This window comes from Battus philenor, unplaced genomic scaffold (assembly GCF_028537555.1).
Source record: "Battus philenor isolate CCGP_79_NKW_IND1 unplaced genomic scaffold, ilBatPhil1.0.hap1 SCAF_10, whole genome shotgun sequence".
Lineage (NCBI taxonomy): Eukaryota > Metazoa > Arthropoda > Insecta > Lepidoptera > Papilionidae > Battus > Battus philenor.
In genome coordinates, this window is record NW_027181662.1 from 3,637,511 (window position 1) to 3,658,393 (window position 20,883).

General features: G+C 31.4%; 2 protein-coding genes across 2 annotated transcripts in view; one reads left to right on the forward strand and one right to left on the reverse strand.

The window, feature by feature from the left end:
• The window catches only part of LOC137926736 (C3 and PZP-like alpha-2-macroglobulin domain-containing protein 8), a 158,157-nt gene extending 145,364 nt beyond the window's left edge, over positions 1-12,793 (forward strand). Inside the window, exons 14-25 of the mRNA XM_068770426.1 lie at positions 23-181; positions 1,194-1,391; positions 2,999-3,224; positions 4,182-4,470; positions 5,306-5,698; positions 5,774-5,883; positions 7,687-7,832; positions 8,970-9,162; positions 9,976-10,132; positions 10,776-10,927; positions 11,006-11,165; positions 11,321-12,793. Of these exons, the coding sequence (XP_068626527.1) occupies positions 23-181; positions 1,194-1,391; positions 2,999-3,224; positions 4,182-4,470; positions 5,306-5,698; positions 5,774-5,883; positions 7,687-7,832; positions 8,970-9,162; positions 9,976-10,132; positions 10,776-10,927; positions 11,006-11,165; positions 11,321-12,793 (3,656 nt within the window). The remainder of the gene's footprint in view (positions 1-22; positions 182-1,193; positions 1,392-2,998; positions 3,225-4,181; positions 4,471-5,305; positions 5,699-5,773; positions 5,884-7,686; positions 7,833-8,969; positions 9,163-9,975; positions 10,133-10,775; positions 10,928-11,005; positions 11,166-11,320) is intronic.
• Positions 12,794-16,334: 3,541 nt separating this feature from the next.
• Positions 16,335-20,883, reverse strand: part of NPF (neuropeptide F) — a 45,254-nt gene continuing 40,705 nt past the window's right edge. Inside the window, exon 4 of the mRNA XM_068768473.1 lies at positions 16,335-16,540. Coding sequence (XP_068624574.1) covers positions 16,496-16,540 — 45 coding nt within the window. The 3' untranslated portion in view covers positions 16,335-16,495. The remainder of the gene's footprint in view (positions 16,541-20,883) is intronic.

Genomic DNA, 20,883 nt, shown 5'->3' on the forward strand with positions numbered 1-20,883 from the left:
ATTGTATCTATATTTTTTTCAGTTGAAGTGACTGGATACAGCGCGGACAATTGTTCCATTTCTTACACATCTTTCAACAACGAGACCCTCGTAGGCTCCGTGATAAGGTCTGCAAGTGTACTTGTACTGCCCGAAGGTCTACATAGAAGTGACACTCAGAGCGCTTACTTTTGTGCTAACGGTAAGTTATCACTATTACAATACTTTCAAGTATTCACATACGGAACCAAAGGAAATATTTTTTCGTATTTTTATTTACAAAAATTAACGCTATTAAAGTGTTTCTCTCTTTTATGTCTCAATTATATACGACGGTGACAAATACTTTTATGCAAACTATTTATAAAGTTTAAGGCAAAAATTCAACCGTCTACAATATTGTAAATATTATTCTAATACTAGTTACGTTTCATTTCTACTGTTACTTTAGCAGTGGTAGCACAGCGGTATACGAGTGACCATTCTTTCAGTCTTAGTAGACGCAATTGCGATTCCCGGGATACAATCTTATATGATTCATAATTTGTGCAAAATATATGTAAATATATATAAACTTTTCCCAGTCTATTTCACTTAAATAAATTTTTCAAAAATGAAATTAAAACTACGACAAAATATTTTCATTTGTAAATTATTCAAGTTGAGCAGTGGTAGCCTAGTGGGAGATTTGTAATAGTAAGTCGTGGGTTTGATTCCATTGATACTATCCTATATAATTCATACTGTGCATAATTATAGAGGACTGCCACTACTCATAAACAAGTTTCCAAAGGATGGGTAGCAGCGTCATTTGAGTACCATAATACTACACTGCTATCGCCAACTCGTCTACCAAGCCTGGCTATTATGATACGATAACATAATATATACATACCCCATAGATGGAACTTATGCAATGCAGTGGGCGTTTATGGGCTGAAACGACTACGGCTACTGCTAGTTTAGCGGTATCGATCTTTCAACTTGTATTCTATTTAAATAATACATTACAGATATATTAAACCGGAAAAGCTAGGTAACTAATAAGAAAATTTAGATATTCATACACAACATATCTCCTATAATCTGTTTTCGTAACTTTACTTGATATTCATTAAATAAATGAACGATAGCATTGCGTGGAATTTAGTTATTACCTTCTCATTATATGATTGTTTAAGAAATACCTAAATAGATTTATCTTCTTTTTCCAGAACATCTAGCGGTGTCTTCTAGAGGTTCATGGGAATGGCAGTGGGTAGCGGCACCACGCAATCGAGCCGGACTTGTTCTAGAACTACGCGCCAAAGGAGCTGCACACGTCGCCCTCTCCTCCATACGCGAGCCCTCTGAGGACATGTATAGAGTTGTATTTGAGAGGACTCGTGTGTGGATTGCTAAAGGAAAGCATGGTACGCATGCAATGTAGTATTTTGTATTCTTCATTCATTTAATGTTGTGTACCCAGAGCATGTTTATAATCCCCGAAAATCAACATAAACGCGTAACTCTACCCAGAAAACCCGAAGATCTGAAAGCTGTTTAAACAAAGACACGAAGCACTAGTAGTTTGAAAAATCTTTGTGTCACATAAAGTCTCCATTGCTAACAAACTACTATGAAAAATGTTATGATAAAACTAAAGGACTCCCAGCTCTATTAAACCTGGGTAGATTGGGATTCGAAATCTTTTTTTGACAAGCTCGAGTACTGAGTTTAAATATAAAAATAAGAATGAATACTAATAATTTCTTTTGTTCTATTTTTAAATACTGGCTGCAGTCCGCTTCCAACCTATCTTAGGCTATCTATAGGAAATCTGTAGTGGAAACCTATATCCAACAGTGGATGTCTAACTGCTGGAATGATAGAGATTTTAAATATGATCTAGCCCAGGGTTAAACTAAACGCAGTGTCTATGCGGCCCGCTAGCTATTTTTAAAACTTAATTAATTTTATTTACTTCCTCTGATTATGTAAAGTGGTGGCTAAACCGAAACAATTATTTAATAATATCCGTCAATCAAAACTGAGTGATGCTTAATTGAAAGCTGCGTACGTATTACATATACGCATTTTCTCAATAACAAAATTTCTCGTTAAAATTTTCAAGTATATTCGTTTTTATATTGTTTATTTTGCATTAAAATTTGTATATTTTTATTCAAATGTTTATTAAAAACAAAGTGTATAATAATAAGGTAATATTAGTGAATTAATAATAAGGGTTACATAATGTGCTGCCTGCCCAAAAATTTTATAATTCAAATTGGCCCGTTGATTAAAAGTGTTGCTCATCCCTGATCTAACCTAAAACTGATTTTCAACTCAATACGAAATACACATAAATAAATATCAACTGTTACAAGCTTATATTCTTTATTCCATTCTTCTTTTAATACAACAATCAATTGTAAAAAAGAATTTATATCATTTCGCCATAATTAATATTTAACACAAAAACAATTATCTAGTAATACATGCTTGTTGTTTCGGTGTTATTGAAAATTTGTGGGTGGGACTACATCCAACAATAATGTCCTGCGGATAAAACGATGACGATGATAAGTTGAATGATGATGATTTATTAAAAAAAATGTGTAAATTCATTGACTAAAATTTATCTTAGAAGTGTAAAAATATAAGTAAGAAAGGAACTAAGATATAGCTACTTCCGCTATGCAGCAATAGTCGTGCAATGAAGTGCACCGCCCACTGATAAATGCGCATGCGGCAAACAATGCGAATTACACAACTACCACCGTTAATTCACTTAACACGTTTTTAACCCCTCCACGAGGCATCCTCAGGAGTAATGTTACACCGACCAGTGCCAAACACCGAGTTCATTCGGTATGGAAGTTTTTGGCGGTGCACATCATTGCACGACTACTGCTGCATAGCGGAAGTAGCTATATATAGCCCTTTCTTACTTAGGATAGACTTCTGCAAAGTAACGTTTTAATCTATTAGGTAAAAATATAATTTATTACAAATTGCACTTGTCTGTTTATTGCAGGTTATGACGTTCACCTAGCTAGCGCTGAACAGACGGAGAGTGATGAGGAATGCTCAGGAGCAGAATCGTGGTGCGCGTGGTGGGTTTGGTGGGAAGGAGGGAGACTCTCTGTGGGCAGAGGGGCGGCTCCCTCGGAACGCAGGCTTCTTGTATGGCCCTTAACTGCTAATATGAGAATCAATTATGTAGGTTTTAGCGCACTTTGGGGGGAAAAAGCTGATTTCAGGTATGCTATCCTTCTCGTTATATAAAAGTTTTTGTATACTTAAATAAAATATATTCTGACGTTACTAATAACTCACAAACGTATGTCCTATGAAAAAATTTTAATATAAATATAATACATTCGAAATGGAAAGACGACCTTGTATAGGTATATATATATATGCCGTTATATGCTGCATGCCGCTTCTTACCTAGTATAGAATGTCTTTGAGGGAGGCCCGTGTCCATCAATGGACGTCTTATGCCTAAAATAATGACGATGATGCTGAAGTTTTATTAGAATATTTACTAATATCAAGAACCATATTTTGCAAATTAAAATTAAAGTATGAATTAAAAATATATTTAACTATTCAATTTAATACAAATGACAAAGTCTCAATAATTGATACAATATGAACGATGTCCACATGCGTGATTTAAAAATGGGTTTATTGCGATTAATGACGTCAGTGAGATTAATGTGTGCAATCTTTGCGACCGGATATATACGTTCTCTACCTTAAGAAGCGAATTAGAAAAGACACCACCTGAGAGTGCAAAGTACCACTGCATAATAACCTATTTTGAAGAATACTCTTACCTCTTCAAAGTTATCAATAAAATTTACTATTCATTATAACATAGATTTATCTGTTTCTTTATTTTTTGCAATACTAAATATTTTAAGTTATCCCAATATCTTACACATATTCATATATCATGAAATAAATGAATTCTTACATAAAATATACTGGTCTCAAAAATTACTTTAAATTAAAAAAAATAATGTAAATATTAAATGAGCACCCAAAAGGTTAAATATAGCCTTTAAAATTATTTAGTCGTAAAATGAAGTAAATTTAAGTAATTTGAGCACGGAATCTTAGTTTGCAATAAATTAATTATTCCTTTGGTTGTGTCGTCCACCTATTATATATTTATTCGAAAAATATGATAAAGTACTTCTAACTTACAGGATTTGGAATTTTAACGAGGAAGCTGGCTTTTCCCAAGTTTTAGAACTTGGACTCCCTCACGGAGTAGTACCGGGATCGGCAAGCGGCACACTTTTAGTGTCTGGAGGTCTTCATCTGCCATTGTATAGTCTACTAACTGATTCTGCTGATCAATGGACTGCAGTATGGAAAGACTCGCAGCTATCTGCAGCGTCAGCCAGTTTGGCGCCGCTTTTAGCGTTGGAACATATTCCACATTTAATTGAAGATGCCGAAAGAGAAAAAATCTTGAAAAAATTGCCAGAACAGGTAAGGAATTAAAGAAACAGATAATAATCGAAATACTAGAACTTTACAATCGAGGGTGCTAAACAGACTATTCATAAAATTACGAGATATTTTAACATCTAACAACATCATACACAAACTTAAGATTTGCTTTTTATATCGTGGTATTAATGAGAAATTTAAATGCACTCCAAACAGAGCCTTGAGCAGTGGTAGCTCAGTAGTAAAAAATTAATACCTGCAGTCTTAGGCCGCAGGTTCATTTTCCGGTACAGTCTTATATAATTTACAATTTATCTGTTAATTATACAAGAATTCTGCTATTCCTAATAAAGTTTCTAGAAGATGTGTAGGAGCGTCGTCTGCGTACCACAATACCATACAACGATCGCTAATCTTATTGTCAAGCGTTATTATGTTGTTTAATCCCGTAATATATCTTCGAAGTACGCCTAAACTTTACAGTGGGCGCCTTTATGCTGAAAAAGATGTCCTTTGGCTACAAAGTACTTTGTACTCGTACAAAACAAGACAAGTAAATGTCTATGACCTTTAAGTAGACGTTTATGGGATGAAGCGACAACGAAATAGAGTCTTGTATTTTTCAGGCATTCTAGTTGTTTAAGTCATCTATATATTATTTCACTTCCCATTTTTTTCTAAATGTCAACTCTGATAACTAAAAACTCTTGTAGTTTCTTGTGCTTTTTAACATAAAAATTGTAATTCTTCTTATATATTACATATGTATAATTGTTTATCAAAATAAATATTACATACATGTATGAAAAAATACTTAAAAATATTTTTCTGGCAAAACTGTTGTCGTGTAAGTAAATATAAATTAATTTCACAGGTTCAGATTCTACTATCATTTCGTAAAAATGACAACTCATTTAGCGACCACCCGGCAATGAGCAGCCATTTGTCCACTATCAAAATTTTAGAGATCTTAACAAAAATACAATCATACTACCCAGTCGATCCGGACTTACTTCAATCCATTAAGAAATGGATTCAAATGCGACAAGAATCGGACGGTTCTTTTGCTCCTTTACCCGCGGACAAAGAAGTGGATTATTATCCAGTGGACTTGAAAAAAATTAACGGAACTGAAGCTGAAGTTAACGAGTATTACTATTATGATAAAGACGGAAATATGACTGAAGAGGAAATAGAATGGGAAAGGAAAGTTGAAGTAACCGCAGAGACATTAACAGCACTTCTTGAAGTTGGCGTTGAAAATCAGGTAATTGAAAATATTACATAGGTAATAATTAACTGTAAAATTAATTACTATGTACTAATGAGCAATTTATTACAGTTCGACGTGAATGTTGCGAAAAAAAGTCAAACATATTTAGAAAAAAATATATACAATCTCACATCGCCTGCTGCACTCGCTGCCACAGTTTTAGCTCTCGTCCTTGCAAGGTAATAAATTCTTTTTTTTAACTATTTATTTATTAAATTTTATGGTACTACTACTAGTACCACCAATAGTGATTACAATTATAAACATACACTTATAATAATTAATTATGAACAAACATTGTTGTCCACTTGTTAAATGCAGTCACAACATCTATCTCATTTTTTTTTCTTTGCTGCTCGTAAATCCCCTACCATAATTCGAAAGAGATCATTACATGCAATCTGCTCTCTCTGGATACACTTACGGTAACTAATATGACATATTTTTTTAATTTTGGTTGCAATTAGATGTTCCATCACATATGTGAGACTGCTAAAGCCATTTTTTGCATGGCAGCTCGGATGTCTTTGCGAGAAGTTTTTTTTTAATAATGCTGGTATTATTACGATTGCGTCAAAACATATCTATGTAGATAATGTTTTATTTGTCCGAAAATACATTTAAATTTATGTAAAAAAACTCTAATAGACACAGTTTGACAAGGAATAAAAAAAAGCTGTATACTCCTAATTTTCTCTTCAAAATTTAAATGAATTATTTAGCGCACAAAGTACGTATATAAATATAATAAATTTCCTCAATCAACTTTGGATCTACCACTGGAGAGATTTTGAACAAATATTAAAAACATTATATAAAAAAGTATCTTATTGTATCTAAGAATATACTGATGTTAATATGATGTTGATGCTCACTCAGGGAGCTAATTAATATCAAGCGCTCTTTATAAAACTATATTTGTGAAAATCAACAGTTGAGTTTCTCACCGGCCTTCAAAACTAGTGGTAGCTTCCTGTATAGATTACACCGACATTTTATGTTAATTGCCGATTCGAAAATGCTTATGACAGCCTATTCGAATAAAGAATGTTTTGATTCTGACCAAAGGTATAATAAGGTGTGGGTTTGGTACGAGTATATAAGTTTTTTATTATTTTTTTAGTTCTTACCATTTTTCTTCCATTGGTACAATGGAAAGAACAACATCTATCGTTTAGGTACTATAGCGGTACTAATACTTAAAACTAAAATTTTGGAGAACAAACAAGAAAAAATAATTATTTTTAACACGGAGATAAAAATAAAACAATAATAAAAATAGTAAGATAATATTTCTCTGTTTTACCTATCACGTAACGATATTAAAATTAAAAATCAATTTCATGAGACATATGCAGCTAGTTTAAGTTAATTTGTTAATTGAAACTTCAACCTCTTCCTGCGTTGTATCCCTTACTACAGAGAATCGTGTTACTTTTTACAAAGCTTACAATTTACAAAATATGGCACAAACTTTTTAAACAGGTACCGGCCTTTAGACGAATATATTACTATAGCTACTGTGGTACAGAGCCATTAATATAATAAACCATTGTTTGTTATTCTTATACTTTTTAAATCGTTCACATTTTTTATCATTTTTTTTACCATAGCATGTATGGTAAAATAAAATAAAATAATAAAAATGTTCAATAAGGTCCTATGAAAAAGTTTTTACACATAGTTCTAAGTAATAAATGTCTCTTGATTTTATAGTTATCCAAGATTTTATAAAATATGATTCATTCGTGAAAATATTTCCAGTCTTAACGATGTCATATTAAAAAATAGGGGGAAAATTTGTGACTTTGTTAGTTGTTTACAACTTTATGCTAGTATTGTATGATATTATGATACGAAAATAAATATTTAAAAAAATAATTCAAACGCTATACACACACTTATACACTTCAGTGTACTTTCATTTGATTTCTTTAATGTCTTGTACAGAATTTTTTTAATGATGGACTATATATTTTTAGGAGTCCTATTGTCCCGGAAGCTTTAGTGATATTAAGGAATGCTTCTACTACTGAAGAAGGCGAGTTTGGATGGCCAGCTCCAAGAAAAGATGCTGCAGATTGGCTTTTAGAAGAAACTTCACGAAACATTAAAACTACCTCTTATGGTTTGACTTTTACCAAATATTACATTCATTAAATGCAATATTTTTACAAAAAATATAAAAAGTATAGATTTTAGTACTCAATAAGAAAAAATTACACAGCAAAATTTAGTAGATAAGTATGACAACACGTCTATTTACTAAACATACGTATTTCAATTTTTAACTATTACAAAGCCCCTTCACAGGCTATATATAGATTTAATTTTATATAATTTTCGTTATAGTAACAAGCATTATACTTAAAGAGCAGTAATAGTCTAGTTATACATATATCTTTATCTAACTTAAAATATAAGATCACGTAGCCAATAGGTGCCAACTTCTTTTGAATTTTATTTCATCCTTTGCTCCTAAATATAATTTAAAACGTAATAAAGCATTTAATATATATATAGGCATAAGATCAAAGATATGTCAAAATTATAAGAACATTTTTACTTTAACCACGTGGTACATTGTTAACACTACCCAAACAGGGTTTTAAATCATACAGTGCAATTTTTAGGAGGAATAAAGTTAAGAGTGCTTAAGGTTAGAGAGCAATGGAGAAGGCTATGCTAGAGGCTTCATTACATGATCGAATCAGAAAAAAGGAGATTCACAGAAGAGGCGTAGTTTTTTGAATTGCTCCTGTAAACTGGTAGTGGACAGAGCTCATCGCTCTTACATCCAAAGGTCTATGGGGTCAAATAGGATACCAGCAGATGATAGACGCGCCATAGGTAAGGGAAGAGGGCGCCAGTCTGATCATAAGGAGACCTATGCCTTACAGAAGGCATCTATCGGATGATTTATTGACGATGATAAAGTTAGAAAAGGACCAATATTTAGCCACTTTCGCACATGCAGTGGTAGTCGTGCAACAAATGCACCGCCCGCCAGCCCGCTGATAAATGCGTATGCGGCAAACAATGCGAATCACACAACCGCCACCGCCAAATTACTCAACACGTGTTTCACCCCTCCACGGGGCATCTTCAGGAGTTATGTTACACCGAATAGTGCCAAAAACAGAGTCATAATAAAAAGTCATAGAGTGGCTAAATATTGATCCTTTTCTTACTTAGGATGGACTTCCGCAAGGTAACGCCTGTTTCCGTTAAATATTGATGATAAAGTTACTATTTTTAATTACAGAAGCAGTGACTATGGAACAATACGTAGCTGGAGTAAGAGTATTACTTGCCGCATGTGCAAGAGGTGCATTAGCTGAAGGCGAGGCGGCGGCTCGCTTTTTATATTACAGAGCGTCAACACTTCAACGTCATCCAAGCTTGGCTTACAGTGCCACTAAAGCTGCAGCACAATATGCAGCATTGGCACATGATAGGTATGATTTAAAAATTTGAAACTAAGATATTATTTTGACATTTTTAATGTGTACACTATAGTTGATTTTATGTTTAAAAGCTTTAAAGTTAAGTTCATTTGCGTTTATTTATTATTTAGACCTTGTCCAAAAACCAATACTTTTTGAAATATTAAGGAAAAAAAATTCATGGCCCCCACTACAAGGGTCCTCTGGCACTTCCCCTGTAGTGATACACAGGGAGAAGAGTCACAATAGTAATTTATTCGCTAATTTTTCTTATTTACATACACTTTTACCTTCCATTTGATGTCATCCATTCATTCCTCTTTTGTTGGTCACAACTTCTTGCATTCCACTTCATTCTTTGTATTCCTTTAATACTTCGCCTCACTTACGTCGCCATTCCTGAACGAATAACTGCAGTTAGTACATTTTGTTTATTTGGTTCTTTTTTTTTAATTCTTTGCCTTATCATAAAGTTTATACAGATATATATAAATAACATTATTATAATATAGTATGATAGCTTTTCAAAATTCTGATTGCTGCGTATATAAATTATTCATTGTTTTGCATCCGTGTAGATTTTGAACATCCAAAAATTATTGAACTATCGCATACCAACAGTTTTAGAATGATCACTTTAAATATTACACTCATAAAAAAGCAAGCCGGCCATGCGTAGTGGTAGTTGATAACAAGTTCATAAATCAAGTCATTGGAAAGGTGTCTGATTCTTTATTCATTTAAAAACAACACTCATTTACCAAGGTGCATGTCCTTAATTTTTTTAAATCTTTTTTATTCAGATTTCGTTTGTTTTGATTTTAGACATCGTGCGTTAACTGTTTCCCTTGCAACTGCCGGCATGGAGCTCACAGACACGTTAGAATTGCGAGCTAAAACACCGCCAAGGCCGTTACAACTTCCCGGCTTACCTACAAAAGTTTTTGTATATGCCACAGGTGCTGGTTGCGCTACTGTACAGGTATGATTTTTGATATTTCTCATAAATTTTTGTTACATTTCTGTACATGTTACTTTATACTTTTATGTTTATTTTTATGAGATTACTTAAAACAATACAATCAAACAAGAACAATTTACTATAAGGTAGTTCTGTTGTTATTTTTATTATTTTATTCGTTTCAGTTTTTTATGTACATATAAAATAGTCTGTTTTTACGACAATACGTTCCATCAAAAATTGCCCATTGTTACATTGGGAATTTCGATTAATATTTTTCTATTTTTAAGTACATATGAATTTATGTTTTCACGATAATTCGTTCTGTGAAAATTCCTCGTAGTAATAGGGAATTTCGATTATAATTTATATAATTTTATTATTTTTCTATTTTTATCTCCATATGAATTTATCTGTTTTCACGACAATTCGTTTCATTCAAAACTATAGTACAATGTATTAATAATTGAAATTCCTCATAGTAATATGGTATTTTGATTGTAATTTTTCTGGTTTTTATGTGCATATAAATGAATTTGTCTTGTCTTCACAACAATACGTTCTATTAAACAATAGTACAATGATGAATGAATAGTACAATTAAGTAAATCTAATATTATCCCTCCCATTTTATTCGTTTTCTAATTTTCGTTTTATTTTTCAGGGTACAATATCATACTCAACTTATACACCCAAAGCGGAGAATGCACTTTTGAATATACAAGCTGCTATTATTGAAGAAATACATCCGGAGAGAAGTAGCATTGAAGATTTGCAAGGAAATCTACCAACCTTAATCATCAAAACTTGCTTCAAGTAAATTATTATACAATTTCATTTTTTTTATATTTATTGTCTGTTATTTTAATATTAATAGCAATTATTTGAACGCAGGTGGAAGGGAAAAGAGCGTTCGGGTATTTTAAGACTTGAATCGTCACTTTTCTCCGGATATGAACTTCACTCCGTTAATCCAGTCGTACTAGATGGCGCAACGTTTGCAGATCTCCATTATGGCTCTAGAGGCGAATCTGTATGGTTTGTTTTTGCTAACGTAAGTATCATTTTTGATTTACAATTATAAAGGTTCTATTACCAGTGCTTAAATTTACATTTTTATACATAATAATATTATTTTTTTCTTCTTTAATTATGGTATATAGTACGATAAGGAAGAGATAGGTTTTGATGGTTTAATTATTTTTACAGATCAGTTCTACTTGCCCCGTCTGTGTCACTTATGAAGCGCGATCAAATTTTGTGATCACAAGTTTACGACCAGCGTTTGCGAAAATATATCCATCCATACGTCCAGACTTAGCGGTTGAAACCTTTTTCCACGCTAGACCAGGCAGTCCACTTCTTAGAGGGATTACCGACGATGATTTCATTACTTGGTTCGACAAAACCGAAATAGCCAGTCTTACAACTACATCAAATATTGACAACATTTGCGAATGTGGACGTATATGTAGCAGAGATTATGAATTCAGAAAACAAAATGAAAGTGGACATGCTATACTTAATTTGAAAACTAATGATAGTTCAGCTGAAATAATAAGAATTGTTACAGTATCCGAAATAAAAGACATTGAACATACTACACCTATCGTACCATTAAAACTTCATAGTACAAAATTAACTACAAGTTTACCCACACATAATTCAATTATCGAAGATTCTAATATAACAGAAATCAAACTAATAAGTGATCATTACAATTATGTCAAAAACAACAGTACTGGTGGAAAAACTAATGTAACTATAAATAAAAAGATTAATTTCCCTGACAATGACAAAATAGATAATAATCTAAAACCCTTAATCACCACAACAAATATTGAAATAAACATGAAAAAGCTGCAGAAGATTTTTCCTAAAAAAGAAGATATTAAAAAGAAGGTGCTGCCAAGGCGAAAAGGAACTCTCAAAGCTACTTATGGTGACAAACAAGAAAAATTCTTCACAAAATTTAAACTTGAAAACGATACTAATACTAATAAAACCAAAAGTATAAACATCAGTACTTTGAAAATGGAAAATCACACGGTGCAAAATATTTCGATGATACAAAAAGACGATCATTTTATTAAAAATGACACAAAAACTATTGAAAGAAGCAATGATACTATTAAAAGTATCAATAATTTATCAACGAATAAGTTAAATAACACAAGTTCCATCATTTATAAAGAAACAACGATTCCACCTCATACAATTGCGGCCATTACTAAAAGTAACATACAAACCTTACATTACAAAACTAAAAAGCCAAAACCTTTAACACAAATTAAGAAGCCGCTAATACATTTCAATTCTAACGACACTAAAATTCACGAAGACAAGAATAAGACATATACTAAAAACGCAAAAGTTAAAACTAAACCCACATACACAGAAAAGGTTGTTGTAACAAAAACACTTAAATCTATTAACAAAGAAATTCATAAATTACCTCCGACCCCTATATCTGAAACCTCAAAAACTCTCTCTGATCCTGTTAAATCTGATATAGCTCCAGAAAATAGAGAAGGTTATGAAATTTTGGATAAAAATCGTCTTTGGGATCTGCTCAAGGAAGGTACTGATACAGAAATGGCAAAAATCGAAGATAAAGTTCAAGTAAATAACAGGTTAGGCGTTGTGTCTAATCTTACACAAAATGACAATCGGTCTTTATAAACACGATTGTTGTATATCTCTAAGACTCAAAGACTTCAGTGAATATTTTTGTAACATCCTCTAATTACTTTACCTCGTCGGGATGACAAAACCTCGTTGTCGTACTTAATGAGCATAACTTAATTAATTGGTTTAGCAATTACATAGAATGTGTTGTATATATTTTAACATAAGTTATTTCAATAGCAAAGCTGGTGTAAGTGCTGTGAATTAATATTTGGATGTTCTTATTGCTCAAAGCCTCTAGTGAACTTAGGATGTAACTGATAAATTTAAATCTTAACAATGACGTAGTTCATCGATGCCAAAATAAACATGTAATAGCTTTGTAGAGTGGAATTAAGTATTAAAATATAAAAGTTTAAGAGGTACATGAAAAATAAAATTGTATGACGGAAATCAAGCGATTGTAATCTCTTATTAAAAATAAATGCTGTATGTATCCATTGAAATATTTGTTCACGTGCAGTTAGTTAAGTAGGTATTATTAATAAACTAAGTGTGGAAATGGCGTTCACTTAAGTAATGGAGGTAATGTAAATACTTCTAGAAATTGCCAAAAAATTTAACTAGATACGCTTTTAACCCTATTATATTTTATCCTTCTTAGTATTTACTCCTTTAGCGTATTTAAAACTAGATCTTTAGAGTAAAATTAAACTAATTGCCCCCAGAATCTCCATCCGTCTATCGTCTTCTGTATCTAATGTTAATGTAGTTTCCTACTTTAGCTACTTAGATGTTTTATTTTAAATTTTTCGAAATTGTAAATCGGCGTCTTATAAATTTTATTATTTATTAAGCGTATTACGAAAATTTTTAGTATTAATTTGTTTATAGATTCGAAATTACCAGACTTCAACGCAACTTTAAAAGCTGGGATGGGAACTATCTAAAATCATCCGAATATGAACAACCACACTTTATTTTTTGATTCAAAAATATTCTCAAAGGTTTCCAAAAGTTTTCAATAAGCAAATTATCACATTTTTATGACTATACGTCTGATTTACAATTTCATGCTAGTGTCCCTTTCTTGTAGTAAATGTAATAGCGTATGTATAAAATAAATTAGATGTTAATTACATGTAAACGATTTTTCTCTCTTACTCTTACCGTATTGATATTTGCTATTAAAATTATTTTAAAATGAATCCCAAAGTATCAAAAATTTAAAAAAAAATAACAGAATAAAGAAAAAATATTTAAATTTAAATTTGTGATTGATGTTTTAATGTTTTTTCCTTTGTTTTTATTTATAATTTTTGGAATTATAACCATGTAATAGAAAACGGTTAGAATGATAATTTTTTTGCGAATGTTTTCGGTATAAGTTCTTCTAACTATTGTAATGTATAAATGTACGGTTGTATAAACTAGGTGCTTTTGCGGAGGATTCTTGTCAATTTAAAATGTAAAAATTTCGATTCCTGGACAGGTGATGAACGATCTGTCTGTAGTTTTAAGAAATTTTTGGAAATAATACTAATTGTGCTTACAGTTTAAGCTTAGTCATTAAATATAATTACCTCGATGTACTGACAGAGTAATTAATAGAACGATAAAATAATACTTCGGAAAACATCGTTTTTTTTTTCTTTCCTTTTTAGTTTCAAAGGGTTGTTAATTATGGGTGTAAAAACTTTAAAGGGTTGAATGTATAGCTCATTTGTTTTCAATAATGGTATGGTAAACTGTACTGTAAACCTTCAGAAATAATAAAAAACATACATACAGCTTTTTAAAAATACGTACTACACATTAAAATTACGTCCCTGCAGATTTTATACAGACAGAAGATATTGACTGTTCTCTTACTCTGCAATATGTTCCATTTAAGTTTAAAAGTACATAGAGGGTGAATGGAAGTAAGTGTAAAATCTTTAGCGTATGAGATTTCGCTAATACATATATAGCTGATGTGTGTGTTCTTTTAACTTTCCCGTAATTTGCTTCGAAATCATGATCTGTTCATTTATAATATTTTATATTTGAATCTATTAAAAAGGTTTACAACAAAAAGGCTTTTTTTACACTTATAACCAGACATCTACAGTATAAAAACAGAGACATAAGCTTTGCGAGAAGTTGTCTGTGAAAAAAAATGTGATATTCTTTATAAAAAGGTAAACATTGTTTTTACTAGTACCAAAAAGCGAGTACTCCGAAAACATTTAAATTGAACAAAGGCACCGAGATCAAACGACGGCAAGTTTATTTTGTTTCTTCTCTGATTATTTCGGACGAATGATTGCATTTCTTGTTAAATAAATTTGTCTTTGCATTTATCTTATACATACGTAATTTTTTATTCACAAAAGTATAACCGGCCATGCTCTATTTGAACACATTTACTACATTTCTTTGTTATGGAATTTATACACAATTGATTTTTTTTCCATTCAAGCTATGTATATATAAAAATCAAACATACATACATAGCACAGCCCACTTAAGGTAAATAAGGTGTCAGGTAAGCCAACGATTAAGGTTAACTATCGAAGAAATGTAATCAGGAACGTAAGAAAATAATGACAGATTTTGTGTAGGATGTGAGGAAAGAGAGAAAGAATTATGAGGAAAGAAAAGAGCTGAATAAAAAATTCTTAATAAAATTATTTACACCAGCAGTGTACTACGTTCCTGCCCCACGTGGCAGGAACAAAGAAAAAAAATAGAAATGGTATTAAAGTTCTGTCGTGGAGGCTACAGATCACCAAGCGCATTGTAAGACGTCCACCTAAAATGAGGACATACGATTTTATTCAGTTGGGAACACGCTGTATTCAAGCCGCATCCAACTTGTCCCTTAAGTAATTATTAGAATAGGTTAAAGTCTATCAGTGGATGTACACAGGAATGTCGCACACAGTTCTATTATTGATTTTTAAATTAATTTTACACAGTAGGTAACCTACGCTTTTGCTTCAGAATCTGTAGAATACATTCCATAGCTACGAGTACATTCAATGCGATACCAATCTCTCTACCATATTTTTATGCCGAGTACTGGAGTGTTTAGATCACATAGCTACAAAGGATGTATTTAAACTCGAACAACTGATGGTCACCGTTAAAAATCGAGGCTAAATGTAAGTCGAAGTCCTGTCAAAAGTTTGTAAGGAATCTAGTTTACTCTTCTCTAGGACTAAACTTCATACTTCGCCTTTTTTTCCAAACTTTAAAAACTTAAAAATTTTAAATTTAATACATAGAATTATTAAATATATTGAAATAACAACATAAAGGTACTGCGTATTATTTTGTACTAGAAAAGTGTATAGTTTATAAGATAAAAAATCAATTGTAATTAAAACAACAATTTATTATTACGTTTTCAAAATTGCTTTTATTATTCATAACATTACAATGATATTTGTTTCATAGAAGTAAACTTAAGATTGTCTATGATGCTCACAAAAAAAATAAATTATTGGCTATGAATATCTACCGAACAAAGTATCGTTACAACAATCTACTTTCTTTAGCTACTGGTGTTCTAATAAATATAAAAACAGAATACTAGAAGTAAATAAAAATTACATGATGATGATTCGAATCGTATCTACGGAATACTATTCAAATAATTTTAAAAGTATCGATTTCTCTAGATATAAGTTAGCATTTTTGTCCGGTATAGTGACGTATAGTTGAAGTTTGGTAATAGATTGGTTACTGTTGGCTCCGATAAGATTTCACACCTCATCTCCTCCGGGCGTAAGTCAACCAAGTAGGTAGGTCCGGCTTCTGAAATAAATAAATTCAAAATTAACAATATATTATTAAGAGCCAACTCATATTGGTACTACAAATATATGTAATATCGTTATTACACTCTAAACAATAAAAGAAAAGCACGAATAAACTAGCAAATCCTTTGAAATTTCGAAATACAAGTGACATCTAGCAAACCGCAATGGATTCGCATGATGGATTACGATCTACTCTTACTACAAGGTACACATTTTGTTCCTACAAATATATTTAATACTGCCACTACTTCCAAACGATAAAACAAAAGAATAGATAACCTCGCATGTTCTTGTATATTCTAGAACAGCAATCTGCAAAGGTTCACTTAATGGATTGACAGTTCTAAACTTCTTCACACTTCTAGACTAATTACAAATGATAAGTCAACAAAACAGTTAATATGAAACATCTAAGTAGGAAGTAAGTTTTATTTATTTTGCATCATGATTAGTCGCTCTTCATGTTACGTCGCAGATTTTAGGTTCCAATTCTGAATCCGCGAAACCTATTGCTGCTTTAAAGACTACCTTTTTACTGAAATAACAGGCTCTCTCAAGTGACTTATTTTCGTTGATTCATCAAACCACGTATGCTGACTAAGTTATTATCATCTCAGTAATTTTAAATTTAGGTTCAATATTATCACATTTCAGTTCAAGGAATACATGATTACTTGATTAACAGGCCAAGCAATCTTTATTAAGGTCAATCAAGATCACGACTTTGCACAAAGTTTTACACCAATATCTTATGAAGTAAGACTCTAATCTCCAACCTTAAAACTAGAAATGGTATGCTTTATAATCACAAAAAATTTCGTGTTTTTACTGCATATTCAAATCAGAACCAAGTAATGGTAATTAATCTTTGGCGTCAACAGAACAATTAGCACAACAGAACTGTTGTCAAAAAACAAAGGTATGCAATTTTAATCGTATGACATGGGGTTATTTGAATATTATTTATAATATTTGAACTATTCCTATGTCAGACGTTGGTTGATAATTTTGAACTGAAAAAACTTTCGAATTGAACTGCTAGCGACATCTCTCGGTGATATCGTGACTTAGCGTCCCGAACACCATGCATAGTACCAATGCAACGGACGAATTTACTTGAAACAGTGTTGTTTTTTCACCGCATATCAATTACACTCAAATAGGTTTTCAACTAAGAAATCAAATTAGTTCTTTAAGCAACCAAGTGAGGCGCCACTATCGATTAGACTAAATAATTTACTAATGTCCTACGCCTGAAATGAAAATGAGATCTAGATTTTCATTAGCTGACTAGCTGGAAATTAACGCGACAAGTTTATCTACAAAACCAAAACGAGTCAGTATTGCTGTTTCATTTCAGAAAAATACATAGCAGTTAAAACCATTGGACTAACACCATATAATGATCCAGACATCCGAGGTATATTTGTATGATTTTACTCGGTATATAATATTATTTAAACACAAAGACATTTAATTTTGACGGTGACTAAAACTAAAGACCCAACTGGAGCTTAAGGTATCAAAAGCATCACTATAACAAAACTATTTAATATTCAAATTGTAAAGGGTTGATACCGTTGTAATTCTCACTTTGTTATTAAAACTATTCTATCCAGGGGAACATTTTCAATAGTGCAAAATTTAAATTGAATCGCTGTGAAATATGAAACGTTTGAATCGCATAACATTCAATATAGTCATGAGAAGACGCTAGTAAATCCTTTCCTCTATGGATTCTAGACGAGAATATCTAGGTCTTATTATACCGTTTTACAGTCTTCATTGAGTCGTTGGTAATATAGTTTTGATATTGTGATATTCAATGCGAGGAATATTGGTTATATTCTATAATATTGACAATATGCTAAGCTTTATTTTCTATCCTATGAGCATTCGCGATGAGTTCAATATATTAAATTTATTTACATATGATTGTTACATAGTTTCTGAAATTAAATTACTTACTAAGAAAATACATTATCTCAATAATTGTTTTCACCTTTTCTTAATAATTTTTCAAATTTTGGTAAAGTATTTTTAATTTTTTTTTAGGAAAACATACATGCATTTCTTCTTTTTCTTTTCTAACCAATAGATAACAACTGCAAGCATAGGCCTCCCTAAAAGGTTGTCACGGTAACCGCACCAGCGCTGTCGCGTCCAGAGACTTTCTACGACCTAAACTATGTCGTTGGTACAACTAATGGGGGGACAACGCCGCATCTACCGTCGCAACTCAAGAACCTTTCGCTCCAACCGCCATTGGTTTCACGAGCAATTAAAGCATTACAGGCATTTAAATAATTACGATATAAGACAATTAGGCTACACATAGCTACAATAGGCAACCAGAATTAATTTCAAAAACACAAAAGAAGACGAAAGAAGAAGATAAAAACATACTATAATCAATTTTTAAACAATGCATCACTAAGTTTTCACTATTATGGAGAACCGTGGTCGTGGCATGCAAACGATTTTTATTAACTGTTTTTGATATTGATTAAAGATTGCATTAAATATGTCCCTTGTAGAAAGAATGAAATTTAAATATAACTTTTTACCTCAGTTTAAAATTAAAAAGCATCTAATAACAAATCCTTACAAAATGCTCGAATGATTTAAAACTGTCTGAATTATAGATGTTAATAAGTGGCATTTTAGTTTGTTTAATTCTGTTTTATCTAACATCATTCTGTTAGCAACTATAAACAAATTAAAAAACCAGTGACACTCTTGAATGCGAATCTCATGAAATATGCATTAAATTTTAACTAATTGAGCATAAAACTGCTGCAATGATGTGGAGCCGATCCCTCAACAAATGAATACACAATGCGGTTTACATTCCGACATGTTATCAAAAGTTTCTGTTTAGAAAATTGCTATCTGAAGAACGAAAACGTAGAAATTAAAAATGCAAAGAAACTTATCTTTTAGAAGGTAAAACATAAACAAAATCATTTATAATACAAGAAGGATTTCTTGAAAAGTTTGTAATTGAAGCCACAAAACTTGGAATATTCCAAGCTTATATATTTAATACGAGATTTTACTCAAGTTTCAAAGAGAAATATTTTAAAGCAACTGTTTCATAAAACAAATAGAATCAAAAAAATAAAATTGATTTTTTTTTTAAATATTATCTGTGGTGTAATATAAATAAATATAAAAAGACTTAACAGCATAATTTCTATGGAAGGCACTCTTTATGTTATTATCGAAATTGAATAATAATTAACAAGTGTTAATTAATTTCTTTGTACGGAAATAATATAAGTACTCTATCGTTTATCTCTCCACCATAATATGGCCAACAAACTACTCTTTAAAGACATAAAACTGTAATAGAATAATTCTTTATGGCTCAATTCTATCACGGATACAAAAGACGTCTATAATGGGTATTGTTAACATTATAAACATTAATAGAAGAGAGAGAGGAAGTTGTAATGTGTTTAAGTAATCTAGTTTGTTTCGTAAGAACGTTATAGTCTGCTATACAGATATACACAGTAATTGTTTACATGTCTTAAATCTTTAAAGAAGTAAATTTACAGCTCATTTACTGTCAATTAATGTCAGTGTAAACTAAAAAAAACAATGGATTTTGAAATAATAGATACGGTGATAATAATATATAGTAATAAAAAAACTTTTTCAAAATTTGTATTACAACATGATAAAATAATTTATTGTTTACTATCTGTCCCTGCATACTTTGAACTGCCAGATTTAATTGACCTACTGCAATAGAAAAATTCAATTAATATAACATATTTCAGAGTGATTACTTTATACAGGATCGATGAAAATAGAAGTAAAAACTTTTTACTGAAAATGATCTGTATTTTCATCCCTTTAAAGGTTAATCTGCAGCTTATTTGCAAATCCCATTCCAATAGAAAAAGGTGATTAATGTAACTTATTTCAAGGTGATCGTGATTAGAAAAAGGTGTGAAAACTTTAAAATTAGTTGCTGACAAATGAGCTCTATATTTACCACATTAAAGTTTTTATTAGGGAGAGCTGAAAGTAATGTAGTTTCTGCGCATGTTGATATTTGATTGACATTTGGTAGCTTATTACGTACTTGGAAAACGTTGTATGCTAGATGGCAAAAGGTTGTTGATAACGAGTGTGAATATATTGTTGATTAGAAATAAAAACTGGTTAAAAATGTAGTCGTGTGAATTTAACTTAAGAAAGCGACATTACTTTCCGGTCCTCCTTATACATCTGTAATTAGTCACCCTATGCACTGAATATATTAAAAATCGTTGTACACTTATTTACATATTAACATAAACCAAATGGATTTTTTTATTGTATTGA